Source organism: Anthonomus grandis, chromosome 14 (assembly GCF_022605725.1).
Source record: "Anthonomus grandis grandis chromosome 14, icAntGran1.3, whole genome shotgun sequence".
In the NCBI taxonomy this organism is placed as follows: domain Eukaryota; kingdom Metazoa; phylum Arthropoda; class Insecta; order Coleoptera; family Curculionidae; genus Anthonomus; species Anthonomus grandis.
In genome coordinates, this window is record NC_065559.1 from 20,834,945 (window position 1) to 20,852,185 (window position 17,241).

The window sequence follows — 17,241 nt, forward strand, 5'->3', positions numbered from 1 at the left end:
TCGTTCTGACGCGTTCTGACCTGTCGTGTCGCGATAAAATGCGGGTGAACCAGATTTTTGTTTGACACCGTCAGAGCGTCAGAACGTTTTCGGCCGTAGGTTGTAGCGCGATGGCCGCGATGGTGAACGAAATTGAACTAATTGAAAATGTAAGAAATCATGAATGTTTATTTAACGTCAAGTCAAGACACTACCGAAATCAAAGTATGAGACAAGAAGCATGGGAGGAGATAGCAAAGGAAATTAATAGCCCATGTAAGCTTATTTTAATTTATTTTATTTATTTTTATATACATACATAGTTACATAGGTACTGTATTTTTTTTAATTTATTATTACGTTACGTCCACGTCGTACAGTTTCTAATTGCCATGGTACACTACCAATATCTGATAGAAAATAATCTCTAAATTTGTCCCGAACGCGAAAAGCATCTTGAGTAGAATTTTGACCCAAGGGTGGCACTAATGTAAAACACGATTCGAGGGTGTTACGATATATTTCTTCTGGCTCAAAATCATTATTGCAGCATAACATATTATGAAGACAAATTGCGGCATATACTATGTCATCAACAAAATCTGGTTGTATTTCCATGTGCTTAAGAAAAATTCGCCATCGTGCTGCAAGAATTCCAAAACTATTTTCCACTACTCTCCTAGCCCGCGAAAGCCTATAGTTAAAAATTTTATTTGGCTCATTTCCTGCTACATAACGCCGGCTATAGGGGCGTAATAAATACGATTTTAGTGGGAAAGCTTCGTCTCCCACAATAACATGAGGTAAAGCTTCACCGTTTTGTGTAAGCGGCTTATCAGCTGGAAGATTCAGTGTATTATTAGCTAACGAAATTCCCAGAGAAGACTTGGCAAAAATTCCTCCATCGCTGTTGCGACCATATGAGCCCACATCAATCGCTATGAATCGGTAATTAGCATCCACCAGCGCCCGCAGAACAATTGAGTTACAACCTTTGTAGTTATAATAATTTGATCCGCCATTAATAGGACAGCGAATATTTATATGCTTTCCGTCTAAAGCGCCTATACAGTTAGGAAAGTTCCACATAGACTGATATCTTGCACTTATTTCTTCCCATCGTTGCTCTGTGGGTATTGGTAAAAATTCTGATGCTAGAAGTTCCTTTATGGCCTTTGCTACTTCTTTGATAATTTCACGAACTGTGCTAAATCCCATTTTATAACTGAAGCCAAGAGATCGAAATGAATTGCCAGTGGCTAAGAATCTGAAAAGAAAACCTGCTGTTAGCAAAATGATCACATTTGCATTTTATATAGAGATTTCCATATTAATTTTTCGACCCGATTTTGGCCCTGTTGTAATAGAAGGACATTGCTAAAATTTGGAGTAGATAAATTACTTTAGTTTGTTTTTGGTACCAAAAAAGTATGACAAAAGACTTAAAAATGCATTATTTCTCTAAAAACAATTAATTTTTTATCACATGTATTTGCAGACGTCTATCAATTTTTAACATTTTTATCTAGATACCGAGATGTAAGAAAACACTAATTTTGTTCTGTTTTTTTGCATGACTGATAGCTTATGGCATTTTGAGACTCTAAAATGTATCTATGTCAAGCATCAGTTATTTACTTCTATTAGATCAGGGCATAAAATAGTTGAAAAGTTAACTGGGAAATCCCTATGTGCGCCTTGAAAAAATACACCTAATAGTATGTATATGTATAAATAATTTAACTTTTTAATTAATTTAAATTTGTATTTTCTTTTAGTGCCATCGGTTCGAGAGACTTGGACTAAATTGAGAAACGCATTCCTAAACGCAAAAAAGCGAAGGCAGACCAAGAGTGGACAAGAGACAACAAAAGTGGTTCCCTGAAAGTATGAACAAGAAATGTCGTTTTTAATACCATATCTAGAGTGTCGCCAAACTAAAAGCAATCTAGAATCACAAAAAGATCAACCAAATGTAGTTGATGATGAGAGCACTGGCAGTGACGATGTTATTAATAATACGCTCCAAGAAAGTATCACCTTGAATGCAGACAATTTGACACAGACACAACATTCAAGTACTGACACACCAGTTATTAGTACCCCGATCCATCCAAAATATTCGCAAAAAAAAGCCCGTTTATCCAGCAAAGATATATCTCTGAATCCAGCAGAGGAAATGGTGCGTATCATGAAACAAAACGCCGAGGCACGAAATGAGAGACGCAATAAGATAAATTCAGATTCTCCTTCCTCTAATTTGGATGAGGTAGACATGTTTTACCTTAGTATGGCCAAAACAGTGAAACGCTTACTACAAAGGGAACAGGCATATATTAGAATGGAGTTTTGCCGAATGGTATCTGAAGCAGAAATCAGGAATTTGGATGCAAAAAGCCTTCCCGTCTCGGTGACAATCTCCACAGATAATCAGTCAACGTCAACATCATCTCTGCAATCCACTCCTTTGCATAGTCCAACTGATTTATCAACTCAATACAACAACTGTCCATCATCTGGTACGAGTACTTCCTACGTGCAACTTACTCCTTTGCGAAATCCAACTAATTTATCAACTCAGAGCAGCTGTCCACAATCTGGTACGAGTACTTCCTACTCTCCATCGCTGTATGAACACGGATTTACCCCATTTATGTAAAATATTACTGTAGATACTTATTTAGAAATAAAAGTTATTTACCTTAAAAATACAGCTAATCTTTCTCTTGTACAGATCGCTCTTCGAAAAGTGGTATCAATTTTTTTTATTCTTTCTTCAATTTTTCCATGTAAACTTTCAAATTGATCCCTGGACATCCTAAAGTACATATGGAAGCGATTTGCATCTTTAATAAGTAGATTCACTAAAGTATGATATTCGCCAAATGATTCTCTATTTTCGTTTATTTCGTGAATCCAAATTGTTTTTTTCTTAGGTTTTGTAGAACAAATAATAGCAACAGCACATTCTTTAATTTCTTCATCAAATTCATCTGATGAGCTTGAATTCATGGTGAACAAACGCAAACAACACACCGCTATACTGTCACTGCATCAATTAAATATAAAATATTAACGTCTGACATTGGTCAGACCTAATATGATGCATCAGAACAATCTGTTTACAACCCGTCACATCATAATGCATCACAACACATCGCAACACAACACGTCAGAGCAATGTGTTCCCGGCTTTACTGTGTAACCCAACAGATTCGATTGTTGGAGCGTCGCCCGGCAAATGAAGTGAGGGGCGGTGAATAGGTAATTCGTCGCGTGGAGCCGAGTGAAGCAACTTGTATTTTATTCAGTAAACTTTGGTTTGGATTATTGTGCAATTACTAAGTGGGGAATTATTGGACCTTTCTTCTTTGAAGATAATCGAGGCCGAGCCATTACTGTGTACTCGGAACGCTACACAGCAATGTTAAGAAATTTTTTATCCCCATATTTGCAAGACTCGCACCGTTAAATACGTGGTTTCAGCAAGATGAAGCCACCTGCCATACTTCCAACACTGGTAAGAGAAATGTTTCCCGCAAGACTGATTTCTCACAAAGGCGATATTTCATGGCCTCCTCAAAGTCCGGACCTTACTCCAGCTGATTTTTTCTTACCTTAAGAGTAAAGTGTACCTCAAGTTAAGGACAATATCCGACAGGAAATTGAATTATTCTCACAAGAAATCCTTACTAAGGTATTTCCGCACACGATTGGAGGAGTGTCGTCAACGCAGCGGACCTCATTTGGACGATTTAATTTTTAAAACATAAATTCCCATGTACTCTCTATATATTTCAGTCAATAAACAATACCAAAACATTGTCATTATTTTTTACTGAATTTCTTAAAAATGATTTTTCTTATGGGCCATCCTGTATATAGGGCTTACAAATTTTTTTATTAAAATTCTACGAGAGTTTAGGAAGTTTACCATTTACATTTTTTCGCAATCGGCTACAGTCTCAATTGTGGTTCCTGACAATCGATCATTTTTTATTGATACTAATTAAACTTGACAGATTGGATGTATTGTATGAAAATAATAATTTTTAGAATCCTGAGTTAACTGGCATTTTAAGAGTCTTATTAAGCCAGTCAAAATATTTTGTCATTTTGCTGTATTTACTGACCATTTGACTTTGACGCTTTTTTACGTACTTCCGAATCAAATTTGTTTTCTTTATAACGTTATCTCCGGTAGCAGAAAAAATGTTATTACACATGTGTAAAATTGCCTTTTTTATTCACGGAAGCTGTCCCCTACGGCTCATGCGACAGATTTTCCATGCATAAAAAAAAGATCATTTTACACCCTTGTCATGAAGAATATGCTAGATTTATAATATTGGCATCAAGCTATTTAAGGCATCTATCAGACTTTGGTCTTCTAACGTTTATTTGGGACTGGTATACTGATTCCCAAGAGATAACATTATTAAGATTAATTGCTTTTTCTTAGCTACCCCAGTGGCAGCTACCTTGAATTGATTTCAGTAAGTACTCCATGATTCTTTACTGTCAAACTAGGTGAGTTTCATAATTTGTACTTGTTTACATTTTTCTTTAATTTTTAGATCATTTGTTTGTTTTAGTATTGAGTTTTAAGATCATGTGACAATCATAATTTTCTCGCTACTGGTATAATTGGTCTTGTTGCTGGACGATTGTATAGTTTAATAAGGCTCTTTGAGGCACGATACTCAAATCCTCCTGGACGACTAACTACATCTACTTACTATTGTTCTTTATTTATATACAATGTTTAATATGTTGTCATTGATAAAGATAATCTGAACTGCTTCTTACAAATTAAAAAATAATCGCTCCTATAAGATATTAACAAGTTTCTACCTTCTCTTGCTTTTTCAACCTTGAAACTCTGTTTTTAAACCAAAAAACTGTTGGTTTACAGAGGTATTAAGAACCTTATCAAAAAATCTGAGGTCAATGCATACTATAAAAAAATTCATAGGTAGTCTAGCTTACCACAGTTATTTTAATGCTTACCGCCCTCTATATCGACATCTGATTAGAATCTCTAAGCAAGCCTACTACTCCAACAACTTAAATAAGTCAGCAAATAAAAATAAAGAGAGTTGAAAAATCATTTATGATATTTATCGTAATTATAAGCATCAATCATCCCAATGTCCTGAAGCCTCTCCCAAAGATTTTAATAACTTTTTTATCAATATTGCTCTTCAAATCCAGATAAATCTGAGTTCTTTAACGTATCCTCTCCAACTTTTAACTGACAATCAACCAACAATCATCAGCAAACATTTAACAGGTTAATACAGATTAATAGGTTAATACATGTGGGATTCAATTATTTAAAAATATATATTCAACTTATATTAAAAAAAAATATTAAATTTCAGTTCCTAATACGTTTCTAAACGAACTGTTTCATTTTACCGACAATTTGGTGAAGCGGCGAAACACATAAGAGACCGCTTTTAGTTTTTCGCTGAAATGCCGAAGTTTACCTTCTTTGATAATAATTTTGACCGCTAAACGTATAATAGTAGTAGGAGACTATGAGTTGAGTAGTTGGCAGGGTAGAAGAAAGACGACGACGCGATCAGTTGCTCGATACGCGACTCTATTATATTTTTATGGGCAAGTTAAGACGGGAGAAGTGCCTAAGACGGGGTTACTTTCGCTATTAAATTAAAAAACGGGAATAAAAGATAAGAGCCATGTACCTTTTGTTTCAAAAGACGCAAGACGTTTTTTTTCTCATATACGAATTTTTTCTCATATGTTATTTAAAGAAGTTAAATTAAAGAAGTTTATACCTTAGTGCAGTATTTACCGGAAATTCTTACCTGTGAACCAGTGTTTTGTTTTTTTTACTATTCCATTGACAAAATAAACTTAGTTTTAAGTAAAGGATTCAGGCTTTCATTCAGGATTGTCTACAATTCTAAGCTAACAAGAAAAAGCTTACATTTTGGGGGCTCGTCCGGGATAGAGGGATAGACGGATAAACGGATAAGGGGATAGACGGATAGAGGGATAGACAGAGAGACAATCTATTTAAGCTTTAGTCAGTGGTAAACTTGTGGCCGATAGACGATGGTAAGCTATGTCCTTAGAGCAAAAAGTGAGTGATCGATATGGCGTATGTGTCTATTACGAAAAGCTGAGTAAGTACCAGTTTTTGTACCAATACACAATAAACAATAAGTACAGAACAGTTAGGATATTCGTATTTAAATTTTCCACTGATAAACATTTTCCTGGAATCTGATAAGGCTGTTGTGGGCGGTGTTTGACGTTGCTAGGGAAATTGTTATTCGAGCACTGTTGCTGTTATGCCTGGATTGCTGTTTGCTGCAAGGAGTTGCTTTTCTTTTTCTTTGATTATTGGTTTGTTTGCTTGCTGCAATTTTGAATGATTAATGTCGATGAATAGGAGCTGCGGTACCACTACTAAATTAGCTTTGATTACCCGATGATGCACGGTCCTGTACTCTACTGTCTCTACTCGATAGTGGAAAGAAGACGGGGAAAAGACATTGGACTTTATTTATTGAATGATGATTTACCGAACTAAGCGAGTTTATTAAATGGGTTATATAATTAGGAGCGAGGTAGCATGTATGTAATCTTATTTTTTTAAATAATAATGTTGGTATAATTTTTTTTTTATAATTTACAAATAATCATAATTTAATAATAAACAGTTTTATGGGAATGAATTGTTAAAATAAGCGGTATTATAATAGTAAGTGTTGTAATAACTCAGGTCTTAGGTTCGTTTTTAGAGGACATTAATAATAGTCAAAATTCAACCTTTCTACATAGTTTATTGAACTATTCTAATCACAATATGGGTCGTATATTGACCGGACATCGCACTTGCTTACTTTGCAGAATTGCATAAAACTATAACGATAGCAATTACCCTAGCATATTAATTAATTAAAGTGAAATTCAGTAAAATTCCTTTTTCAGAAATAATATGTCCAAGGTATAGAATTTCTTTTTTTAGGAATTCACATTTTAAGGGATTAAGTTTTAAATTAGTTTTACGAAGCCTATTAAAAACAGCAATTAGATTTTTATTATGATCTACAAGATTTCTTCCAAAAACTATTAGGTCATCTAAATAGATAAAACAGCTTTCATAATTCAAACCTGACATAGCAACTGTCATGAGTCTTGAAAATACGCTTGGACTAATTTTTAATCCCATCGGTAATCTTTTCATCTGCCATTGCCCCCGATCAGTAGTAAAAGCTGTATATTTCTTACTTTTCTTATCTAACTTTACCTGGTAGTAACCTTGACTAAGATCCAAGTGGGAAAAATAAACAGCTCCTCCTAATGAATCAAAAATGTCAGTAATATTTGGAAGGGGATGTTTTTGGTCTTGAATTTGCTGATTTACTAACCTATAGTCTACAACTAGCCTAGTTGAATCTTCATTTAACCCTTTTTTTGGAACCAATAAAACTGGAGAATTCCATTCACTTTGTGCCCTTTCAACTATACCATCTTGGCACATTTTAGTTACTTTTTTATGTATTTCATCTTTTTGTGAAAAAGGTAATCTATATGGTTTAACATAAGAAGGTGTGGCATTATTTTTTAAGTGAATCGATTCTTTATAAACATTTGTGACAGTTAACTTATCGCCTGGCATGTGAAAAATATCTGCATATTTAGCACAAATACTTTCTATTGCATTTTGATCATTTGGATCTAAATAACTTAATTTTAGCAAGTCGAACAGTTTTTTCACACGATTCACCGATATGTCATCTGTTCAAAATTTGCAAAATTCATAGTTGCTTAACTTTTTTACTCTAGGAACCCAATTTTTTAGAGAAACCTCAGTTTCCCTAGTGTTTAAAATTTTTACAGGTATTTTTCCATCTTTAGGTTTTACAATCATGCCCGCTATAAAAACACCTTGACACAATTCTCCAGGTAAAACCACATATTCTTCTGTAAAACCAACAGATACATAAAAAATTGTTTCACATCGTGGAGACAGAGTCAAAACATTATCATAACACGTAGGCTTGAAGGGTAAGACAACGTTAGTATTATATTTTGTTAAAGTTAATGTAGTGTAACTTTTCGTAGTCTAAAATACTCTTATATTTTCTTAGAAAATTTTCTCCTATAATTGCATCACTAGAGCAAGTAAGAGAATCAAAAACGTAAAATTTTTCTTCGAATGTAATACCGCCTGCATGTAATTTAAGATAAACATAGCCTGTTGACGTAATTGTTCCACCAACTCCTTTAATTTCTATACTATCGCTATGTAAGTGTAATTGTGAATTTAAAACCTCCCATTTTATGGCACACAATGTCGCGCCTGAATCGATTAAAAAGTTTACGTTTTTATTAAATATTGTAAAATTAACGATGTTTGTATAAGAATTAGAATAAGTAAATATTTCATCATTTTCCGTATTAGGAACGAAAAAAATTATTTGTCGGTGCTGATTCTAATTTACTAGTAGAGCAAGGTTGCACATTTTCTTGACCTAAGTTACTCTGATGAAAAGTGTTAATATTATGGTGTCTACCTGACGGCGAAAAACGCGAACCATGGTTTCCTCGGTTATTAAACCGTCCGCGAGAATTCCGCTGAAACTGCTGATTGTTTTGAAAATTTCTGTTGTTGGAATTACTATTATGATGATAATTATTGTTATGATAATTATTATTTTGACTTGAAAAATTGTTGTTTCTATAATAATTATTGTTTAATCGAGAACCCCTATTGTGAGAAGAACTTCTTAAAAATCTTCCTCTTCCTCTAAAGGCGTTAAAGATTTGGGGATTACCTCTAAAAAAAGTCGTTTCTTCGTCTTGAGCTACTCTAATAGCATCTTTTAACTTAGAAAAATTTCGAGAAGCTAATATTGTACCTAATCTTGGATTACGCAACCCGTCTGTGAAGCGTTTTATAGCTAATCTTTCGTTAATTGGCTTTAAAACAGCGTAAGCATTTTCATCACTTCTAGCCTGCGATATTGTTAAATTAACAAAAAGGTCTTCCAATTCTTTTTCAAAATCTTCAATGGACTTATCGCCTTGTTTAGAATTAAAAAGCTTTATTTGTAAAGCACTGTCAGATTTTACTGTTAAAAAATTCAATTTAATGTCAGATATTAGATCCCTTATGGAGTTATAACTGGTATTGAGTCTTAGTTTTGCGCTATTTGATAACCTAGTTTTAAGAACAAATGTTATTAACAAGGATTTACCCTCTGCATTTAACATAGAATCATAGATTTCAATGGCATCGATTAATTTTAACGTGGTACCTTCGGTTTCATCCATTATAGGTAGCAAACTTACAGCAACTTTAAGGTCAAAGGAAGCCATATTGGTATTCGTTTTATTTGTGTCTTTATTTTGAAAACTTCGAATCTCGTTATATATTTTGTTTATTTTAGAATTAAGTTCTTTAACAATAAAAATTTCAGAGTCGTCTAATTCTTTACTTTTTATTTTTTCATTTATTAAAGATATTTCACTTTTCACTTGTGTATAAACTACATCAGCCTCATTAATCTTTTGGTCTAGAATTGGAGTTTTTCGTCGCTCATAACTTAATTTCACAATATAACCTCTAATTGTTTCTAAGGCATTTAAGTGTTCCTGTAACTTATTATCCCCCATTAAGTATTACCCCAAAAATAGGAAGTTGTAAATTTATCATATAAAATAATTTTTAAATGATACCTAGTTCTTGGTTTAAGGGTCCATATCTTCCTTAAAGTATACTTAAAGCAACTAACAAAACAAACTCATAAATATAAATTTAAACAGTTACTTACAGCGCTTATTCTTCATATTTATATGTATGTATATATTTTTACGACCTTATTATTATACTTTTAACTTCTAGTCACATCAGTTTATCCATAATTTTTTGTCCTTTTTATACAATTTTTAACCAGCAATAACCTAAAAAAAAAAACCTAAAACAAAAAAATTATTGGTCCTCTTCCATAATATTATTTCTTGAGCGTCTCAATTCTTCTTTTGCAATTTCTCTTCTGATGGTTCTTCTCATATTTTTCTTGTACTTTTTAATAATAAAATACAACAGTACTGTTAGAGCTACAGCAACAAGTACGATTAATAGGGTGTCTGTCAAAGAGAATGCCTGGCTCGAGTTTTTAGTAGTGGCATCACCAGATGCGGATTGGGCAATTACAACTGTCTCATCAACTTTCGACTGTGATTTTCCCATCTTCTTTACTAATTATTCTTCAGTAGGTATTTTAATTTAAAATATTGTAGTAATTTGGCCTTTTAAGCAGGATCGCCATGTAATAACTCAGGTCTTAGGTTCGTTTTTAGAGGCCATTAATAATAGTCAAAATTCAACCTTTCTACATAGTTTATTGAACTATTCTAATCACAATATGGGTCGTATATTGACCGGACATCGCACTTGCTTACTTTGCAGAATTGCATAAAACTATAGCGATAACAATTACCCTAGCATATTAATTAATTCTAATAATATACCGGATGATTTTATTTATATTAAAATTACTTCATACTACATTACAGTGTTATTACCTGTAATTTTAATATCTTATTTAAATATATTCGATATAACTCAGTAGGATAAGTATACAGAGTATGTATTTGGAATAACTTATGTTTTGAAAGTAAGAAAGTTATTTTTAGCGTATATTTTTTTTAGTTTAAAGGTTTCGTAAATATTAAGAGCTACATTTACCGAGTTTACATTTTATTATATGATACGTATTTAAATATATTAATATAGCTTTTTTTTGTCTTTTGTGACGATAACTATTTTATTTCATTTATCTAAAAAAAAATTAGAGTTTTAATCAAAAAACCATTGAGGTGTCTTCGTTTTTATATTTCATTTATTTATATATTATTTCAAGTAAAATGTCGAAGTTAGGAGACGCTGCAAAATTTTACCAATGCTAAATTATAGACGATAAAAGTGCGGCATACTATTGCCTGTGGGTATGAAGGTGAACCATGTCGAGTTAGAAAAGATTTAAGACAATTTTCAGGTTTTGGTTTAAATAAAGAGTCGAACGAACTTATAAATAAAATAAGTGAAGTAAGAAATCAGATAGAGTTAAATGATCTTATATCTGTTGAAATGGTGAATCGTGTATGTTCTTTTCTCAACGACTTGTCAGTGGTTAATGAAATTGAAGAAGAAGATGAAGACGAAGATTATTACCAAAATGACGAAGAGACAGATGATGACAGTGAACCACTAGCTTAAGTGAGAGAACGACTTCAAAACCAACCAAAGCAACGAGATTCATTTGCCTTGACTTTCAGAGACGTAGAAGACAGTATGCGATCTTTTGATGGAAAAGATGAATATCCAGTAGATAAATGGATCAAAGATTTTGAGAAAATTGAAGATATAACTGAATGGAATGAACTTCAAAAATTATTATTTGCAAAAAAGTCACTTAGTGGAGAAAGGCATAAAGTCATGGATGGCTCTAAAGAGAAAATTGCGAGAAGAATTTAAAGTTAGGGTTAGTAGTGCTCAAGTCCATAAGATGTTAATGTCTAGGAAAAAGAATCACATAGAATCTGTACAGGAGTATGTACTGGTGATGAGGGAAATAGGAAGTCGCGTTAATATCGAGGCCGAAGTAGTGATCCAATATATAATAGATGGAATTAATGATGATTCACCCAATAAGATTATACTTTATGGAGCTAGAAATTTTTCGGAATTTAAAAAGAAAGTTAAGCTTTATGAGCAAGTTAAAGCAAAGAAGAATACTTTTAACTATGCTTCGGGGAATGGAAAATTTGTTCCGAACATGGCATCGAAAACAGCATTTGGAAAAAATACAGTAAAGAAAGAATATAGTAAGGATATTAAAAAAGGAGGTAATTGGATAAACGCAAAAATAGGAACCTTGCTAGTAATAATTGTTTTAACTGTGGGGAAAGAGGACATAAATATTTTCAATGTCCCAATAAGACTAAAAGTGTAAAGTGTTTTAAGTGTAATGATCTTGGACATGTGGCAACCAAGTGTATCAAACAAAATTCTACAAAATTTTCAAGTCATTTGAAAAATTAAAACGTTTGTTATCAAGTGAGCCGGTACTTTATTTGTATCGACAAGACTGTGAAACTGAGGTACATACTGATGCAAGTAAGCATGGCTATGGAGCCTGCTTAATACAAACATTTCCAGTAGATTATAAATTTCACCCCGTATATTTCATGAGTCGTAAGGCTGTTCCTACATTGGAGGCAGATGGGATCTTGTTAGCCGACCTGGCCAAATCAGACCAGACCAGACACATCCCGACCAGACCCTGCGCCAAAGTATACCGAATAAAATACAAGTTGCTTCACTCGGCGAAAAAACTTTTATCTTTCGATCTCAAAGGCAGGCCGCCGAGCTGCTCGCTGACGGGGAACTAGCAAAAAATGTAAAGGGGAATTCTGGTAAAAGATACCTATTATTTTACGAGTTTCGTCTAATTCGAACTGTAGGGGAAGACGGAGCACGATTTTATAATAACTTTATTATCTGGAATAAAATTATTATTTAATGTACCTACTTGGGAAAAATATGTAAATTGATAATACTATAAATTATTTATTTTTATAACCACCAAACTAAATAAATATTATATTATCAAAGTTTACCTAATTCAAGAACTAAATGGTTAAATTTTTTTTTGTTAATAATTAGGTACTTAGGTATCTTATTAAAGGTTGTTTTGGTACGACCGGTTTCATTAGGATTTATTTTTAAATCAAAGTCAAAAGTTTGTGTGAAAAAATGCATATATTTCTGTTACTAAACTTAACAACTAAAGATAGACATAACTACTAAGTAATGACATATTTGAATTTTAAATGATTGATTACTACACTTTTTGACGTTTTTGTTATTTTGTCAGACTAATAATAGCATTATAAGTAATAAACGTAATGTTTCATTCATAACCAGCCCAATAATGTGGAATTTTATTGTTTTAAAATTAGTAGTGAGAGAGAAAAGGATGGAGAAAGGATTGTGTAGTGTACAAATAATTTTCTATATCTATACGTGTTGTTTCGTCGCTCTTGTGCAATTTTAAATAGAGGTGAAAAATGTCATTACATAATTAATTAACCGTAATATTTTTGTCATCTAGGAATTTTTGAACATCGTCCAAAGTAACTCCTACTTCCAGGGATCTTTTTGCGTGAGAGCCTTCCTTTTCCAGAGTTTTAATTTCTTTTCTTAATTGAATTTTTCTTGGAGTCGAAATTGCCGAAATCTTCATTAACGTTCGACAGAACTTATCTTGAAAGTAAAATTTATTTTAGATATACGATACCTGTTTTAATACAACATTAAAATTTAACTCAAAAACAAGATCAAAATAATTTCAAAAAATTTAGGGTAATGTTTTTTGGAATTTATTGAACTTTACCCAAACTGAAATAATAAAATCTAACAAAAAATATAGATTTTTTTACTCAAGAGCTAAAAAACTATTATAGGGGTAGCGTCGTATTCATTATTAAATTACTAGGTTTTTCTTAATTTTTATTGTACTTTAAGTAAAACATTTGAGTATAGTGCAAGTGTAATTGTTTTGCATATTATAAAAAAGTTCACAGTGCCGATTCTTTCACTTACCTGTATTATTACATACATCCGTCTGGACAGAAACATTAACCTGCATCGGAGTGTCAGTTTGCACGGAAGCGTCACTGAATTCCTTCCTTAATGTGTGACTTGCAATGATGTTAGAATTATCTGTGCCTGGAAAAATAGTACGTAAATTTGTAAATAATTCTGATTTTCCTATACACCAAAAATTGCAAATATTAAAAGGTACCATCTTACATCATACATATTTCCATTATAAGTGCACAAATTAGAAGAAAACATAAAACATACTTGTCGATGCTCTGGTCAGGAACAATGTAGGAATTGCGTCGGGTCTAAGACGTTGATTTGAAGGGGACATAAAACTGCTCTCCGCAAAATGCAAGCTACAGATATTAAGAATTACTTAAGAATTATTAAGAATACTCCGGAACAATGTTAACCTTTTATAACATTGTTCCGGAGTAAGATCGGCATATCTATGTTCACCAGTAAATCCCAAAATACCTTTCCAGAGTTGGCACCTATAATCCATTTTTTATATTAATTTAAAAAAAGAAACAGGAACCAGATCATAAAGTAACTAGGAATGCAATTATAAATTTAATAAACAACTAATTCTAATGTACTTACCTATTTTTATTTTTCGGACATCTGAAAAACATCAAAACCACTTCCACGCTTTGAAAAAACAGCTGTCTACCGAACAATAAGTCGACATTTTAATATAATAGATTATAATAATTTGCCAGTCCACTGAGTCCACCCGGTACAACTAGTAATAAAACGCTCGCACTTCAAAACGATTTAAACTCTACTCACTGTGTAACCCAACAGATTCGATTGTAGGAGCGTCGCCCGGCAAACGAAGTGAGGGGCGGTGAATAGGTAATTCGGCGCGTGGAGCCGAGTGAACCAACTTGTATTTTATTCAGTAAACTTTGCCTGCGCTCCTACACTGGAAGTGGTTTCAGGATGCAATACAGTGTGAGGTCTCGACGATAAAGAAAGTTTTTGTCCCAGTTATGATTATCTGAATTTAAAAATGGACAAGGAACTTTTTGAATTTATATTAATGGACCAATGGACTGTCGATTTTGTTGAGGTAAGTTACTTTAGTACCGAGTCTTCGGTATTAAAGTACTCCAGGTACTCCGGTATTAAGGTACTCCGAATTTCGGCAATACGTAAGTTAGAAGAGCTTTGTTTACTTGTGTAAGTTCCTCGGGCTCATCAACATTTTTATCTTCAGTGTGGACGTCAAAGTCATGTTGTGATCGAGGAGTTTCGCCTGATTCCTGCGTTTCATCAATTTCACCTGATTCCTTGTCCATCAGTGTATTTTCTACTTGAGACGCAGGAAGATTTCCTGCGCAAGTAGCTCTTGGCTTCATCATAAATCATTGAAGCAATAAGCTCAATGAATCAAAATAAACCCACTTAGTCTTGGCAGCAGCACCTGACGTATTACAGTTTTCCTTAATTTTCTTGTGTAACATATCTCTCAGCAACTCCCAACTCTTGCGGGCCATATCTCCTGAAACAAGTAGTTGTATAAATAACAATATTATGATACTTAATATAAAAACACATGTATTGTACAGGTTATTTGTTTTAAGGTTATAAACTTAAATATACTTTTCTCTTAGCTCATGTCTGTTTTACTTTTACTTACTATAATATTTCTAATTATTATTTTTTTTTATTTTAGGTATCTGTCAACAGGTCTTTCCTTTCTGAGCGAAACATTTCGCATGAATAACACCGTGGGTAAGATCGTAGAAGAAACTGCTGATGCTATTTGGAACCAATTAGCTCCAATCCATTTACCAGTTACAAATCGAGAAAGATTTTTTGAAATTGCTGCAGAATTTAAGGACATGTGGAACTTTCTTAACTGTGCCGGTTACATAGACGGCAAACATGTTAAAATCAAAGCTCCTCGGAAGAGTGGTACCATGTTTTACAACTATAAAATTTTTTTCTGTATTAATCTTCACAGTGTAGCAGACGCTTGGTGTAAATTCATATTCATTGACGTTGGAGCCTTCGGAAAGCAAAGTGACGGAGGCGTATTCGAAGCTTCTCCAATCTCAACTTTTTTTGAAAATTGCTCTGAAACGTTGCCAGCTCCTTCACGCGTGCGAATGCGGATTTGGAATTTTAACTGCAAAATGGAGATTACTCTACAAAGCCATTGAAACAGAGGTAGAAAAAGCTGAGAAAATAATCAAATGCATGTGCCTTCTGCATAATTTGATTATTGACAAAGATAATATTACACTGAATCAACGAGTGCTTGAAGATGCTCTACAGGAATACCAAGAAAAACATGAAAGACCAGATCTTGGCGGACGACAATTTAACAGATCCTCTACCGCTGCACAAGAGGTGAGAAATTTCTACAAAGACTACTTCAATGGCCCTGGAAGTGTTTCGTGGCAGAATGGACTGGTCTTCAACTTTAGCAGTAAGAGATAAACCTTAGATATAGCGAGACAGAATACTGCACTATGGAATTAAACATTATATGATGAAAATGATTGTTTTGTTTTTTACCTACATTATAGCATAATAAAATTTTGGTCGGTAATAATTACGGGACACCCTGTATATACATATTTATTTATAAATAAGTTAATAATTATATCAACTAGTAATAATAAACTTATTACCTTCAATTCCAAGCTCTTTACCAACTTCATCACACAGCTTTCCCTTTAAATGGCGGTTGTGGTAATTTTTGTCCCTTTGGTCCCACAAAGCCACTCTCTCACGCACTAACTCAATCAAGTTTCCCTTTTATACTATTATAACAACAATTATTATGATTTATAAACACGAGCCAAATGGGGACACCAAACACGAACCAACTGGGAGAAAAACAAACTATTTTGGTTGTTGTCAGACCAGTTTAGACCCGTCGCTCCTTTCCGGCACGACAACTGGCTCTAGTGTAGGAGGGAATACGGCTCCTTTATGTTTGTTTTCGTCGGTCAGACCCATTCAGACCCGCTCAGACCGTCAAGTATGAAGAAATTCCGCTTCCAATGTAGGAGCAGCCTAAGACGACACCAGCAGGAGAGCGTTGGAAAGTTTCAGCAGTAATTCAAGCTGTAACAAAGTTTAGAATTTACCTATTGGGTATTCCTTTTAAGATAATAACTGATTGTTCAGCATTTGAAAAAACTATGAATAAAAAAGATTTAACAACTCGAGTAGCTCGATGGGCTTTATTACTGGAGGAGTACGACTATAAAGTGGAACATAGAAGTGGCAGTCATATGAGCCATGTTGATGCTCTAAGCAGATGTCCAGAAACTTTGGTTTACCAAATTAGTAAACAAGAAAATGGAACTTTACAAAGATTGAAGATGACACAAGAGAAAGATAAGTATATTCAAGTATAGTGTATAAATATGATAATGGAATAAACCTAATAGTGGTGCCAAAACAGATGCAACAAGAGATTATTAAAAAGTCACATGAAATTGGACATTTTTCAGTGGCAAAAACAGAAGAAATGGTTAAAAGAGAATGCTTTATTAATAATCTGAAAGACAAAATTCAAAACTGTATAAGGAATTGTATACAATGCATCTTAGGAAATAAGAAGGAAGGAAAGAAGGAAGGATTGC

At 33.4% G+C, this 17,241-nt stretch overlaps 3 protein-coding genes across 6 annotated transcripts in view; 1 reads left to right on the top strand and 2 right to left on the bottom strand.

Annotated features, from left to right (window-relative positions):
* LOC126744740 (uncharacterized) overlaps nt 1-14,915 on the bottom strand; it is a 270,706-nt gene extending 255,791 nt beyond the window's left edge. The window contains exons 1-2 of one of the 2 annotated variants that reach the window (XM_050452276.1): nt 13,895-14,915; nt 13,631-13,756 (exon numbers count right to left, since the gene is read on the bottom strand). In XM_050452276.1, coding sequence (XP_050308233.1) covers nt 13,631-13,756; nt 13,895-13,964 — 196 coding nt within the window. In that variant the 5' untranslated portion in view covers nt 13,965-14,915. Of the gene's footprint in view, nt 1-12,968; nt 13,292-13,630 lie in introns of those variants that run through there. The other variant, XR_007663301.1, reaches the window with a different exon arrangement.
* The window catches only part of LOC126744737 (oxytocin receptor-like), a 504,438-nt gene that overhangs the window by 338,608 nt on the left and 148,589 nt on the right, over nt 1-17,241 (top strand). The gene's annotated exons all lie outside the window — the stretch shown is intronic.
* On the bottom strand, nt 262-2,909 carry LOC126744735 (uncharacterized). Its single transcript, XM_050452269.1, has 2 exons — nt 2,681-2,909; nt 262-1,246 (listed from the first exon to the last, which is right to left on the bottom strand). The coding sequence occupies exons 1-2, from the start codon at nt 2,806-2,808 to the stop codon at nt 325-327; spliced, it is 1,050 nt and encodes a 349-aa protein (XP_050308226.1). The 5' UTR covers nt 2,809-2,909; the 3' UTR covers nt 262-324.

Coding starts and splice junctions, on each gene's coding strand:
- LOC126744735 (XM_050452269.1), bottom strand. CDS start 2,808: ATGTACTTTAGGATGTCCAGGGATCAATTTGAAAGTTTACATGGAAAA. Junction 1,247..2,680: donor AGATTAGCTGTATTTTTAAG/GTAAATAACTTT, acceptor TTTTCTTTTCAG/ATTCTTAGCCACTGGCAATT.